The sequence below is a fragment of the Chlorella variabilis genome, assembly GCF_000147415.1.
Source record: "Chlorella variabilis unplaced genomic scaffold CHLNCscaffold_8, whole genome shotgun sequence".
NCBI classification, from domain to species: Eukaryota; Viridiplantae; Chlorophyta; class Trebouxiophyceae; order Chlorellales; family Chlorellaceae; genus Chlorella; species Chlorella variabilis.
Genome location: NW_005435080.1, coordinates 259,713 through 273,154, shown reverse-complemented (window position 1 = coordinate 273,154; position 13,442 = coordinate 259,713). Strand labels below are relative to the sequence as shown.

At 70.8% G+C, this 13,442-nt stretch overlaps 2 protein-coding genes across 2 annotated transcripts in view; one reads left to right on the top strand and one right to left on the bottom strand.

The window, feature by feature from the left end:
- Positions 1–32: 32 nt before the first annotated feature.
- On the top strand, positions 33–3,572 carry CHLNCDRAFT_144735 (hypothetical protein; the record flags this gene model as incomplete). The annotated part of the gene is made up of 9 exons (XM_005848353.1): positions 33–186; positions 409–564; positions 876–961; positions 1,204–1,295; positions 1,549–1,672; positions 1,971–2,425; positions 2,651–2,771; positions 3,044–3,157; positions 3,453–3,572. The coding sequence occupies 9 exons, from the start codon at positions 33–35 to the stop codon at positions 3,570–3,572; spliced, it is 1,422 nt and encodes a 473-aa protein (XP_005848415.1).
- A 320-nt stretch (positions 3,573–3,892) lies between these two features.
- Positions 3,893–13,442, bottom strand: part of CHLNCDRAFT_144734 (hypothetical protein) — a gene marked incomplete at both ends in the record, with an annotated part of 12,735 nt that continues 3,185 nt past the window's right edge. The window contains 24 exons of the mRNA XM_005848159.1: positions 3,893–4,711; positions 4,970–5,070; positions 5,343–5,808; positions 6,075–6,207; positions 6,486–6,670; positions 6,908–6,969; positions 7,226–7,298; positions 7,575–7,694; positions 7,864–8,006; positions 8,271–8,486; positions 8,767–9,325; positions 9,493–9,587; positions 9,690–9,810; positions 10,040–10,150; positions 10,497–10,615; positions 10,807–10,944; positions 11,074–11,136; positions 11,350–11,404; positions 11,723–11,782; positions 11,963–12,055; positions 12,257–12,382; positions 12,596–12,639; positions 12,823–12,900; positions 13,151–13,208. Coding sequence (XP_005848221.1) covers positions 3,893–4,711; positions 4,970–5,070; positions 5,343–5,808; positions 6,075–6,207; positions 6,486–6,670; positions 6,908–6,969; positions 7,226–7,298; positions 7,575–7,694; positions 7,864–8,006; positions 8,271–8,486; positions 8,767–9,325; positions 9,493–9,587; positions 9,690–9,810; positions 10,040–10,150; positions 10,497–10,615; positions 10,807–10,944; positions 11,074–11,136; positions 11,350–11,404; positions 11,723–11,782; positions 11,963–12,055; positions 12,257–12,382; positions 12,596–12,639; positions 12,823–12,900; positions 13,151–13,208 — 4,038 coding nt within the window. The remainder of the gene's footprint in view (positions 4,712–4,969; positions 5,071–5,342; positions 5,809–6,074; positions 6,208–6,485; positions 6,671–6,907; positions 6,970–7,225; positions 7,299–7,574; positions 7,695–7,863; positions 8,007–8,270; positions 8,487–8,766; positions 9,326–9,492; positions 9,588–9,689; positions 9,811–10,039; positions 10,151–10,496; positions 10,616–10,806; positions 10,945–11,073; positions 11,137–11,349; positions 11,405–11,722; positions 11,783–11,962; positions 12,056–12,256; positions 12,383–12,595; positions 12,640–12,822; positions 12,901–13,150; positions 13,209–13,442) is intronic.

The window sequence follows — 13,442 nt, the reverse complement described above, 5'->3', positions numbered from 1 at the left end:
GCATCCGGCCGCCTCCCGCAGCCGGCCGCGGGATGATGGTGCGCAAGCGCGACAGCTCCACGCTGCGCCTTCTCATCACCCTGATCCACTTGTCTGTGTGGGCCCAGCTGGGGGTCGTCACCCGCGCCTTCCTGGGCAAGTTCTTCATCCTGGGATGCGGCGGCGGCTGGGGGCCCTGCCTGGCAGGTGCGCACGCTGCAGGCCGCGCCGCGACCGCCGTCGCCGCCGCCGCCGCCGCCGCCCGCTCAACGCCACGGCCGCGCAGGCAGCCCACCCTTCACGCTGCCGGGCACGCACATAAGCTTCCACATCGCGCCTCCACTTGGAATCGCTGCGCCTCGAGCGCGCCCGCTACCCAGCTGACGACTCGTACCGCCACCCTACTGCCCACTTGTACCGCCCCCGCAGGCAGCCTGTACTTCAAGGACCTCCCCTCCAACATGCTGGGCTCCTTCATCATCGGCCTCTTCGCCGCTTCCTCCACCCTGGGCCTGGCGGTAGACAAGGCGCTGGCGCTGCTGCCCAAGGGCCACCCCTGGCAGTCCAACTTCGAGCTGCAGATCGGTGGGCTGGTGGTTGCTGGGCCGCGCTGGGCTGGGTTGGGCCCCGCTGGGCCGCGCTGGGCCATGCTGGGCTGCGCTGGGCGACGCTGGGCTGCAGATGAGCGGTTTGTGCTGGGCTTCTCTGGGCCGGCTGCGCCCTGTTGGGCTGCTGCGCCCGCTGCGCCCCGCCGCACCGCTTGGAGAGCAGGGCCCTCCCCACTGCCGCTGTCCCATGGGCTGGGCGGTGCCCCGCTGCCATCCTTCCTCCAACTGCCTTCCTGCCTGCCTCCCTCCCTCTCTCCCTCCCTCCCTGTCGTCCGCACCCCCCTGCAGGCATACGCACCGGCTTCTGCGGCTCCCTCACCACCTTTGCCTCCTGGTTCCTGGAGCTCATGGTGCCAGCCATCCAGCAGAACCTGGTGAGAGGGGCAACGCCGGAGGCAAGGGCCCAGAGCGCAGCTGGCGCGCGCCGGGCTGGCGGTTTCGCGGTCCTGGCGGCGCGCCGGGCCGGGGCTGGTGCCGGGGTAGCGCGCAGCGCTGGCCGCTGGCGTTCGCTCCTCCCTGCCGGATCTCCGGAGGGCCGCCCTCCCAGCCCTGCGCGCTGATCCCCTGCTGCTGCCGCTCCCGTCCCGCTCCCGTCCCTCCGTTTCTGGGGCTGCAGTGGGTGGAGGCGGGCGCGGGGCTGCTAGTGGGCCTTCTGGCCGCCATCGGCTCATACAGCGCGGGCCTGCACGCCGCACTGGCAGTGGACAGGTGCGCCGCGGGTGGGGCCAGGCTGCCTTACAGCCTGATGCCCCGCACTGTGTGTGTCTGTGCCAGGCTGCTCGCGCAGCCCAGCGCGCGCGAGTCGCCGCCTCCCTTTTATGTGGCACTGCCGACTGGCTGAGGCTCAGCCCAGCCATTTCCGCCAAGGCGCCGTGCTGTGCCGCCCTGCGCCGCCGCTGCGGCGCCGCCCCATGCTGTGCGCTGCGGTGCCGTGTCACCGCTGGTGCCCACGGTACCGCAGGTGGCTGGTCGGGGAGAAGGATGTGCTGGAGCAGCTGGAGCGGTACCGCTCCTCCCAGATGCAGCACCTGGAGGGGCTGCGGCGGGACAGCGGAGAGCTGCCGCAGGAGGAGCTGATGCTGGAGGTGGGGGCAGGCCGCCAGCACCACCCGCCTTGCTGCGCTGCGCTGCGCTGTGCTGCGCTGCGCTGTGCTGGGCTGGGCTGCCCTGTGCTGGGCGGGGCGGTGCTGGACTGGGCGGGGCTGGGAGGGGGCTAAGTAGCCTGGCCGGGGCCGCCCATGGGGCTGTGTTGGCCTGAGCCAGGCGTGCTGCAGCGCCAGCATTAGCTTCGCCGGCCTCGTGGCGCCCGCTGCTGGCGCCCGGCGCTGCCCGGCGCCGCGGTGGCCCCCACCCCATGCCTCCCACTGTGCTGGCTTTTTGCAGGCGGAGCCCGACCTGCCTCGCATCATCACTCACGAGCCTGCCGAGCTGGTTGAGATGCACCGCAAGCTGCACCAGCTGGATCCGCCGCCAGCGGATGGCGGCATCGCCGCCGACGGCGCGGCGGCGGACGCCGAGGCGGCGGCGGACGCCGCGGCGGGCAAGGGCGGCAAGGGTGGCGGCGCAGCCGCGGCCGCCGCGCACCAGGCCGGCGGGCAGCCGCCGCAGCGCAACGGTGGCGTGGGCGCCGGCGCGCCCGGCGCGGCGCCGCCGCCGCCGCCGGAGCGCCAGCTCAGCGTCGCCGACTTTGGAGCCAGCCTGCGCGGGTCCCGCACCGACGCAGCCGCCCTGCTGCTGCTGGCGGCCTTCACTGCTCTAGCGGGGCTGGGACTGGGGCTGCAGGATGAGCACACCTGGCTGCGCACCATCTGGGCCTCGGTGCTGCTGGGGCCGGCCGGGTGGGTGGGGCGGTGGTGGGTTAACTAGTCCTGCGGCGTTGGGTGTGGCCTTGCCACCGCCAGGCACAGCCATGCCTGCCTGCATCCCCATCCCTCACCCCCACCTGCTTGCCCGGGGTTGAGTACGCTGCGCCGCCCAGCCGGCTGTTGCCCGCTGCTGCCCCAACTTTGGGCCAAGTGTGAGCGGGCGTGCCTGCTGCTTGCACTGCCGTACCGCTGCTGCAGGTGCATCCTGCGCTGGTACCTCAGCCGGTTCAACTACAAGCTGCGCGGCAGCTGGGACTGGCTGCCCGCAGGCACCTTTGCCGCCAACATGCTGGGAGTGACCATCGACTGCGCGCTGCAGGTGTGTGCGGTGTGGTGGTGGTGGTGAGGTGGTGTGGTGGTGGGGCGGGCATCTGGGTGTGTGTGTGCTTGGCGACGCGTGTGTGCTTGGCGCAGGCACACTAGGCTTTGGACGCATGGGGGCGCGGCTGCGGCGGCGGCCGCCGAGCGCAGCCGGTCCCCTGCGGTGCGGCCGCCGTGGGCGCCGCCTCCGGCCCGGCCACGCCAAGGCGGGCGCTGCCAGTCGCCCACACTACGCCACGCCACGCACACCCCACTGCCCACTGCCTGCAGTGCGTACTGCAGAGGCGGTACGAGGCAGCCGGATACTGGGGCGTGCTGTGGCTCACCGCGGTACAGTCTGGCTTCTGCGGCAGCCTCACCACGGTATCCACCTTTGTCACAGAGGTGCGGCTGCCTGCCGGTGTGGCTGCCTGGCTGGCTGGCTGGCTCTGTGGGTTGGGTTGTAGCGCACCGCAGGCCGCTCCCTGGTGCCGTTCCCTGGTGTTCCCCTGCCACCACGCCTCCTCTCTTTCAAATATTGCCAAGCACCCCTGTTCAAACAGGACCAACATGCACTAAAGAAACACTCCAACAAACAGCCGACATGCCCCTCCCGTGCACCCCATTCCGCGCTTTCACCAATACATTAAGTTAATACCCCAAGCCCACATGCTTCCTGACCGCGCTTTCCTCCCCGCAGGTGGTCAAGTTTGCCGACGCCATCCCCGAAAACTTCCACGCCTACACATACGCCGCCATGTCGCTGGGGGGAGGCGCCGCCCTGTTCCTGGCGCTGTTTGGGTGGTCGGTGTGGGCGTGAGGGCGAGGGGCATGCGGCGGCGGGGACGCGGCGGCGCGTGGCGGGGTGCCCACGCCCCGCCCCGCCTGGGCGGGGCTGCACGGCGCCGTGGCTGCTTTCTTTTCGTGACCTGGCCAGGGGTGTCGTGTCCACTTTCATACCGAGGCAGGTACCCGTCACTACACTGGTAACTCTTCGCTTCAGTTCAGTTCGGTTCCATGAAAGGGCGGGGGCAGCGGCAGGCTGCGGACAGCAGGCGGCAACGGCAGCGAGGGCCGCAATCGTTGCGATGACGGCCAGCACAGCTGAGGAGCCGCCAGCACGTGTGGGCACACGTGCCTTCAGTCGATCTCAATTACGGTATCGTCTCCCCCAGGATCCATGCTGCCCAGCCCCGCCGCACCCTCTTGCCGCCGCTGCGCATCCGCCGGCGGCCCCAGCGGCAGCGCGGCGGCGGCTTCGATGGCGGCGGCCGCCGCGCGGCCGCCGTCAGGGGGCCGCAGCAACTGCGCCGACCCTGCCGTGGCTCGCGCGGCTGCCGGGGAGGCGTCCAGGCGCGGCGGCCGCGGCGACACCACCACCGGCGCATTCACCTCCTGCAGCAGCTCCGCCACCAGCCGGTCCCCTCTCTCCAGCGGATCCTCTAAAGGCGGGTCATCCGCCAAGATGTCGTTGAGCAGCTGATCCGCCTCCCGCAGCATGTGAGCAGCGAAGGGCTCGGCGGAGGGTTGCGGCGCCGGTGCCGCCTCGTCAGCGGGCACGCCCACCGCGCCCGCCGCGCCTGCCGCCACCACCCGCGTGCCCGCGCTCTGCCCCGCGCTGGGCGCCGCAGACAGCGTCTGCGCTGGCAGGGAGCCGGAGGAGGGCTGCCGGGAGGCAGCCGCTGCGGCAGGCGCCGGCGGGGGCTGCGTGGGCGCGCCCCCAGGCCAAGCCGAGGCCCTGGCCGGCGCCTGCTGCTGCTGCTGCTGCTGCTGCTGCTGCCATCGCTGGGGCTGCGGCCGCCCCTGCTGCTGCGGCTGCCCCTGCTGCTGCGGCTGCCCCTGCTTCCCCTGCGGCTGCGGCTGCTGCGGTCCAGCCTGCTGCTGCCGGCGCGCCGCCTCCACGCCACCCAGCTCGTGCTGGACCAGCAGCATCAGCCTCTGGCTGCACTTGCTGATGCGCTGCAGGCGCCAAGAGGGGGGCGGGCCCAGGGTGAGAAAGCCAGCAGGCACGCTCGAGCGGTGTGTTGGCCCAGCCCTCTGGCCGGCGCAGCAGCCCGCAGCTAGAAGGGCTGCTCCTCCATTCCCTGCCCTGCCCTGCCCTGCCTTGCCCCGCCCCGCCCCGCCCTGCCCCCTCCACCACAACCATGCCCAAAATCACAACCATAATCACAATCATAACCGCAGCCCCAGCCCCAGCCCCAGCCACACCAAACGCACCTGCAGCTGCTCCTGGAAGCGCCTCCCCGCGGCCACCAGGTCCACCGGGCAGCCGCCAATCAGCGCGGAGTGAGTCTCCCGGGTCTCCTGCTTGATGCTGGCTGCAGGGGGGAGGGCAGGCAGGCGGTTGGCAGGCCTGTGTGCATGTGCATACCCTAAACACAAAACGTGTGTGTGTGTGTGTGTGTGTGTGCACGTGGCACACTGGTGGTGCGAGTGGGTTCTGGGAGAATAACAGATGGGGCATCGAGACGGAAGGGCCAGCAGCGCCTGCTGCTCTGCGGCGCCGCGGGCGGGGCCGCACCCCCAGGCGGGCAGCTGGCGACACCACGGCAGGCAGGGCAGGTGCAGACAAGCGGGCGTGCGCACACACCCGACAGGGCTTGCATGTACTGGTTGAGCTCGCTGATGCCCAGGCGAGCCTTCCGCGCCTCTGGCGACAGCCCCGGCAGCGCAGAGATGGCTGCCACGATGGCCGGGCTGCGGGGGGGAACCGGGCACAGCGGCCGCCTGCCAGCGTGGCCGGCCGACGCCTCGCGGCCGCCGCCGGCGGCGCGCTGCTGCTGCTGCTGCTGCTGCTGCTGCTGCTGCCGCGGGCGCGCCTGCGGCTGCTGCTCCTGCTGCCTCTGCTGCGGCGCCTGCCCTGGGCCCTGCTCCTGGCCCTGCCACGGCTGGCCGCCCCGCGGAGCCTCCTGCCGCCGCTTGCTGAGTTTCAGGGGCAGCGTGAGCAGTGGGGGGTCTGGGGCGCCGGGCTCAGCCGCCAGCGCCGCCGCCAGGCGCGTCACGCGAGACTCCAGCCAGCCGTGCATGCGCTTGCGCATCAGAGTGTAGACCTGGCGCTGCGCAAGCAAAGGGAGGGGGGGCAAGCGAGCGTTGTGTGTGTGTGTGTGTGTGTGTGTGTGCGTGTGCCATGCTGGGAGGTTGGTGGGCTTGTGGGGCTGGGCGTGAGGGCAGTGGCAGGAGGAGGGGCAGCGCCAACGTGCGGCAGGCCGGCCCCGCCCGCTTGGCTGCCTCCCACCCGCCTGGGCGCCACAACCCACGCTCCCCGCCCCGCCCCGCGACTGCAGCTCGCCGCCACCGGCCCCCCGACGCAGCGCCCGCCCACCTGCACCCTTCCCGCGGAGGGCGGCGGCGGCGGCCCAACGGCGGCGGCGGCATCTGGGTACCGCAGTGCTTGCAGCTCTCGGGCCACCACCTCGGCCAGTCCCAGAGACTCATCCGCCAGAACCTCCTCCCACCTGCGCCAGCAGATAGGGGCGCGGCGCGGCGTTGTATGTGTGTGTGTGTGAGAGAGAGAGAGTGTGTGTGAGCGCCCGCAGGCAAGTGCGGTGCCGGTTGCGGCGGGATGCGGTGAGAGGCTGGGGCTGAGCTGGCAGGGTGCCGGTGTTCATGCAGGCGCATGGCGCAAGCCCACGTGGACGCAGGCATTGCCATGAGCCGCTGCAGCCACTGCCGCCGCCGCCACTGCTGCCGCCGCCAGCCTGGCTGCCAGCCTGGCCGGTCCCCCGCCCCGCACCTGCCATACCCGTGCTCCACCACCGCCTCCATCAGCCGCACATCGTGCGCCTGCCCCCAGGCCGTGAGGTGGGTGTGCAGGACGGGGCGTGCCAGGTTGCGGGCACATGGCAGCGCGGCGGCGGCAGCGGCGCTGCCCACGGCACGCAGCTGCTCGGTGGTGGTGCGCAGCAGGTGCAGCAGGCCCTGCACAGAGGTTTGGGGCGGGCGTGGGTGTGGGTGTGGGCATGTGCGCGGGCGTGGTGGGTGTGCAGGGCTGCTGGGCGTGCAGCGCTGCATGCCAGGCCGTGCCGAGCAGCGCCGAGCGGTGCCGAGCAGTGCCGCCGGACTCCTTTCCAGGCGGGGCAGTGCCAAGCTGCCTTTCCAGGGGAGCGGGGGCTTTGGCGGGGCTGCTTCCGGGGGTTGAAAGCCCCGGCGACCCACCAGGCGTGCCATGACATCCTTGGCGCACACATCACCCAGCACCTCTTCTCGCAGCTCCCACCCTGCACCTCAAACAGCAGGGGACGCAGCACAGCCAGAACAGACTGGTGAGGCGGCGGCCAGGCGGGGCCGCCGGCGGTGGTGCACATCTGCTCCCCTGGCGGCTGGCGCTGCCGTCCCGCCAAACCATATGCCGCGGCTGGTTTTCGAGACGCTGCGGGCCACAGCCGCCTCTCCCGCCTCTCAGTGCTTGCCGAGGTGGCGGCCAAGCAGCAGCCAGGCGGATCTGCCAGCAGCAGCGGCAGCGGGCCGCCTCACCGGTCGGCTGCGCGCCGCCGTCCTCCCGCGGCACTGCCGCCGCCGCCACCAGCTCCATCAAGAGCTTGCCATACTGCAATGGGGCGGGGAGCGGCAGGCAGGCAGGCAGGCAGGCAGGCAGGCAGGCCGGTCGGGGAATGCCGGCAGCACAGGCAGGCCACAAAGTAGAGACCAGCGGCAGCAGGCGCAGAGCGCGACGTTGTGGAAGGGATTGGCCGCCCCCCACCCCCCCCGCCCCCCCCCCGAGTGCAGCCCATGCAAGGCGCGGGCATGCCAGCCTGGCCGGACCTTCCGCCTCCAAACCACGCATGCGTTCCCAGGGCGGCTGCTCCCCTCCTTGCCTCCCTACCTTCTCCACCTCCCTCCCATGCTTGAAGGGCAGGCGGGCGCGCATGGGCGCCCAGTCGAAGCCGCCGCCCGGCAGCGCCGCCACGCCGTGCTGCATGACAATCCCCAGGAAGCAGCGGCGCTGCGAGGGAAGGCGCGGGAGGGAAAGAGGAGGGGGCGGGGGACAGGCACAAGGGGTGTGAGTAACTAGCGGTGGCTGGGGATGTCATGGTGGGGACATGGTGTGCACATTGTGTAGTGCGCCGGGGAAGGCGAGCGGGCACCCGGCGAGGCGCACCAGCCGCTCCCACCTGCAGCGCGGTGAAGCCCCAGACGCGCAGCTGGTCGCCCGTCCCTTGCACCAGAGGCCATCCCGCCGCAGGACGCAGCCACTCCCCGCCGCCAGCCCCCGCCAGGGCCTGGCAGCTCAGGCTCAGCGCCTCAACAAAGTCGCCTGCAGAGGAGGGCAGGGGGGGAGGGTGTGTGCGCGCACGTGCGCGTGTGTGTGTGTGTGTGTGTGTGTGTGTGTGTGTGTGTGGTAAGGGGGCCAGGCAGGCGGCAGAGGCACGCCACCAAATGGGCCACGCAAGGCCCAGCCCAGCGCCGGCCGTCCCAGCGGCCTCGCCTCTTTCGGCAGCCATCTCTGCAGGCGAGCGGCGGTGGCGCCTCGCCGTGGCCTGCTCCCCTCTTCCTCCTCCTCCTCCGCCGCCGCCGCCACCTCTGCCGCCGTGCCCGCCCGCGCCCGCCCGCTGCTCGCCGCTGCCGCCGCTGCCACCGGCGCGGGCCGCAGGCGCATGGTGGTGCGTCCACGAGGGCTTCCGCCGCCGCTCGTGCTCCTCAGCCACCAGCCCATCCCGGCCCCACTCCTCCGCCTCCTCCTCCTCCGCCGCCTGCTGCTCCTGCTCCTCCTCCGGGCCCACTTGGTAATCCTCGTCTGCGCAGGCAGGCAGGTGGGTTGGTGGGTGGGTGGGTGGTGGAAGCAGGCAGGCAGGCAGGTGGGTTGGTGGGTGATGGAAGGAGGCATGCACGTGATGGACCTCCCGCCTGCTTTGAAGCAGGCGGGCAGGTGGCCAGGCGCGCAGGCAGGCAGGCGTGCAAGGGCAGAGGCCGCGCAGGCGGGCGACAACAGCAGGCAGGCAGGCAGGCTGGCGGGCTGGCAGGCAGGCAGCGGGCGAGCATTGCAGCGGGGCGGGCGGGCGGCGGCGGCAGCCCACCCGAGGCGTCTGTCGAGCGGCTGCCCAGGCTGTGGCCGCCGTGCAGGCCCGCGCCGTGGTGCCCGCTGCCCTCGCTGCCCTCGCTGCCCTCGGAGCCTCCCTCCGCCAGCAAGGCGTCCAGGGCGGCATCCTGGTCCAAGTCGAGTATCTGGCGCCGCCGCCGCTTGCCCTTGCCCAGCGCGGCTGCCGCCTCGGCCTGCAGCTCCGCGTACCGCCCACCCAGCAACGCCTCCCAGAACGCGCCGGCAGACGGCTCGCCGCCGTCGCCGTCCAGAGAGAAGGCGCCGCTGCCGAGGGTGCCGCTGCCGAGGCCGCCGCCGGAGCCTGCCAGTCTGTCGGCCAGCCCCGCGCCCAGCCCGCCGCCGCTCTCGCCCCTCGCCAGGCCCTGCTCCGCAGGCTGCTCCTGCAGCGTGAAGTGCGCCACCTTGAATCCCGCCAGGATGTCGCGGTCGCCGCCGCCCGCCGCCGCCTCGCCCGGCTTCCCGGCAGCTTCCGGCTGGGAGGAAAGGTCGGAGCGGTCCAGCAGCTGGTCCAGCGCCTCATCAGTCCACACGATGGCCTGGGCATGGGCAGGAGGTGTAGTGCATGCATGGTGTGTGTTGGCAGGCGAAACCTCTGTGCTGTTTGAAGGCAGGGAACGGAACACCCAGCATGCAACCTTGCAGGCGACAGGAGGCAACCGGGGAGCAAGCGGAGGCGGCCACCGGTGCCGCCGCAGCCCCTCACCCGCCCATCCTGCCCGCCCGTGCGCCCCGCCTGCTGCTCTCGCACGCTGGTGGGCACAGGGCGCCCCCTACCGGCCGCTTCGGCCTCCCTGGCGCCTGCAGGAGGCAGCAGGGAGAGGATCGGCTGGTCAGGGATCAAACGCGCGGTTGGGGTGACCAGCAGGCGGGAAGGCGCTCGCTGCCCGCTGGCAGCCGCACACGCTGGGCTGGAGGAACGGTGCTGCAAGCTGCTGCCGCCCAGGCTGTGGCGCCATCCGGGCTTGCCTGCTTCCGCGCCGTCTGGGGCAAACAGGTCTGCAGCCCCAAACTTTATGAGGTCCTGCCGCACATGGGAGGGGAAGAGGAGGAAAAATGACCACACATGGGAGGAGAAGAAAGGAGGAGCAAGAGCAGCAGGAGCAGGGACTCAAAAGCGCTGGGATTGGCGGCGGCGCGCTGCTCGTGCTGCATTGCAACCAATGCCAGCATGCACCTGCCACACACAACTGATCCCTAGGCCCTAACCCACATACATACCACCCCCCACACACGCCGAGCCATCGCGGCACCTGCAGCTCGCTCTGCCCCAGGGCGGCCTCGCCGCCCTCCTTGGCGGCGCGGGGCTGACGCTTCATCTTGCGCACCACCACATGCTCCAGCACCAGCTTGCCCTTGGCGCGCTGCGGGCAGGGCGGGCGGCATGTGGTGGCTAAGCAGGGGCGTCTCTGAGCAGTGGCATGCCGGCGGGACATGTGGGCTGTGGCAGGGGCGGGGTGGATGGCGGCGGGTGGCACAACTCCCGGCATGCACAACACACGCAGCCTCCCACCTGCAACATGCGCACCTGCACAGCCACCCATCCCACCCCCACCCCCACCACACACACACACACACCGCCAACCACACAACACACGCACCAGCCCGCCAACCATACCAGACACACTCACCCCACCAACCACCACACACACCGCCAGCCACACCACACTAGACCAGCCCGCCGCCACCTCGCCCCAGCATCGCCCCCACCTGCATCATGCGCTCCTCCACGGTGGCCCTGGCCACCAGGCGGTACACCATCACCCCGCTGGACTGACCCAGGCGGTGGGCCCGCGCCTGGGCCTGCAGGTCGTTGTGGGGGTTCCAGTCTGCGGGGGGCGGGGGAGGGGTGGAGGGGGGGGGGATGGGGCTGCAAATGACACACTGCATTCCAGGCATGTTGGGGAACGACAGTGCAGAACAGCAACACACTCCAGAAGCACAGCACAACCACAGCATGCGCAGCGCAGCACAGCACAGCACAACCACAGCCTGCGCAGCGCAGCACAGCGCAGCGCACCCGAGTCGTACAGCACCACCGTGTCTGCGGTGGCCAGGTTGATGCCCAGGCCGCCCGCCCGGGTGGAAAGCAGGAAAAGAAAGTAGCGGGAGGGCTGGCCGTTGAACGCGTCGATGCGACGCTGCCGCTCGGCGGTGCCTGCGGCAGGGCGGGCAGGCAGTGGACGCAATTACGCAAGAGGGGGTGGGACTGCAGGCGCCCAGAAGACCACTACAAACACACATACACACGCACACCACTGGCAGCCTGCGCCTGCGCGAGCCTCACCCACGCTGCCGTCCAGGCGGAGGTAGGAGTGACCCCGGGCGGCGCAGTACCACTCCAGTACATCTGCACAGCACAGCACAGCACAGCACGCCAGGGTGGCACACCTCTCCAGTTCAGGCGCTGGTGTTGGGGTGTGGCTAGGGAGCAGCAGGGAACATCCCGAGCCATGCATGGAGCACTCTCTCAGCCCCCACCACGTCCACCACACACATGCGCAGGCAGGCGCAGGCACGCGGAGGGGTGCCGGGAGCCACAGGCACACCCACAGGCACCCACCCAGCATGAGGAGGAACTGGCTGTAGATCAGCACGCGGTGCCCCGGCTTCAGCTTCTGCACGGGAGGAGGGGCAAACGCAGGGGCAGACGTGTGCGCTTGGGTGTATCGCACGGTGGTTACGTGCGGCAGGAGGCGCAGGCAGGGCCGCTGGCGGATGGAGAAGGAAGGCTGGCAATGTCAGGCGGCGCATCAGCATGTGAATGGAGTACAGTGCTGCTCTCGCCTGCAGCATGCGGTCGAGCAGATCGAGTTTGCCAGACCCGCTGAGTAGCAGGTCCACCTGCATTGGCGGGAGGGGCAGGAGGGAAGTGTGGGAGGAGGAAGGGAAGAGCAGGCACGGCCTGCCTGCTCTGCGGCAGCCCAGATGCTCACCCAGGGCGGCCCGGTGGGGCGGGGGGTGGGCGGGTGGAAGAGCAGGTAGACGTGCTGCACCTGCACACGCACATGGGTAGGGCAGGCGGCAGAGCGCTGGGGCCGGGCAGGCATCCACCCAAAACTGCAGCAGCAGCAGGCTGTCGGTGCCACCAGCCCCAGCCCGCCGCCGCCGCCATAGCACTGGCACTGCAGCGCACTGCGCCCCGCCAGCTCAGCGCCAGCTCGGCGCAACCTCACCGCCTTGCGCAGCTCCATCATCACGTTCTTCAGCTTGGAGGTGCCGCCACGGGTGAGGCTCTCGTAGGAGTGGGTGAGGATGCTGCGGTACACCTGCGGGACAGACAGGCAGGCAGGCAGGGGCTGGTATCCCATGAATACACCACACGATGCGGCAGCTGACTCGGTACGGAGCAGCCTTTCCGAGTGAGCAGCAGGCAGCCACAGAGTGGCCGTGCCATTCCACCCAGGGCCACAGGGTGACGCAGGTACCGCCTTGAGCGAGGCCCCCAGGCGTCACCGCCTGCCGCCCACCTGCTTCTGGCTGCCCGACAGCTCCACCCCCACAATCTGCTCCTTCTTGGGCGGCAGCTGGCGCAGCACATCCGCCTTCATGCGGCGCAGCAGGTGGGGGCGTAGCAGGGCGTGCAGGCGCGCCACCTGCGCAGCGCAGGAGGTGGCGCGCGGACGGGTGAACACGGCCCGGCTGGGCAGGGGCAGAAGAGGGCACGGTGCACGGCACGCGCAGCATTAGGCCTTGCTGCCTCGCCCAAAGGAAGGCGCAGGAAGGTTGGGTATGATGCGACTAAAACACAGCATGCACAGCGGGGACCTGCCCCTGTTGATGTGAGAAAAGCAGCAGGGCAGGGCCACCTGCTCCTCGTGGCCCATGTCGTCAAATGCTTGCTGGAAGGCCTCTGCAGGGTGGGTGCATTGATCCATGGAAACATGCATGGAATGTTTACACAATGCGTGCGCGCTGCTGTGTTCCTGCCATAGCAGCAATCTCCGCGTGCCGCGTCTCGCCAAGCCGCCCCCGCACACACACACACGCATACGCGCCACCCCCAGCCCAGCCCACCCCGCCCCACCCGCCTCACCCAGGCTGTCAAAGCGCTGTGGCTCCAGGAAGTGCAGCAGCATGAAGAGCTCGCTGAGGTCATTCTGCAGCGGGGTGCCTGCAGGCGGCAGGCAGCGGGAGGCGCAGGGGAAGCAGCAGAATCGGCAGCAGCAGCAGCAGCAGTGGCGAAGCTCGGGAGGCGGCGGTGGAACCAGTCTGGCGAGCAGGCCACAGTGTGGCGAGCAGGCCAGCAGCGATCATCATGCGGCAGATCGACCAGTGCCAGGCGGCAAGCCCCGCGGCAGCCCTGCCGCAGCGCGCTGCCTCGCGTGGGATGCCGCCCCCCGGCGCCACCCGCGGCGGCTCACCCGTCAGCAGCACGCGGTGGCGGCAGCGCAGGCTCTGCAGCGCCTGGAACAGCCGCGCCTGCAGGTGGCAGGCAGGTGCGCGGAGCACGCTCAGACGACCGCCCGGCTGTGGCCACACGGCCTCGTGGAAACAAGACGAAAGGCTGCTGCTGCTGCCACCCGCCGTGGATCACCGCACCTCCCACTTTTTTCCTCACGCCCCTCGCATGCCCTTTCCCACCCACCACGCCCCTCCTTGCCCTTCATTTGCTGCCCCTCATCCACCACCAGCCCCTCCTGCACTTCTTGCCCT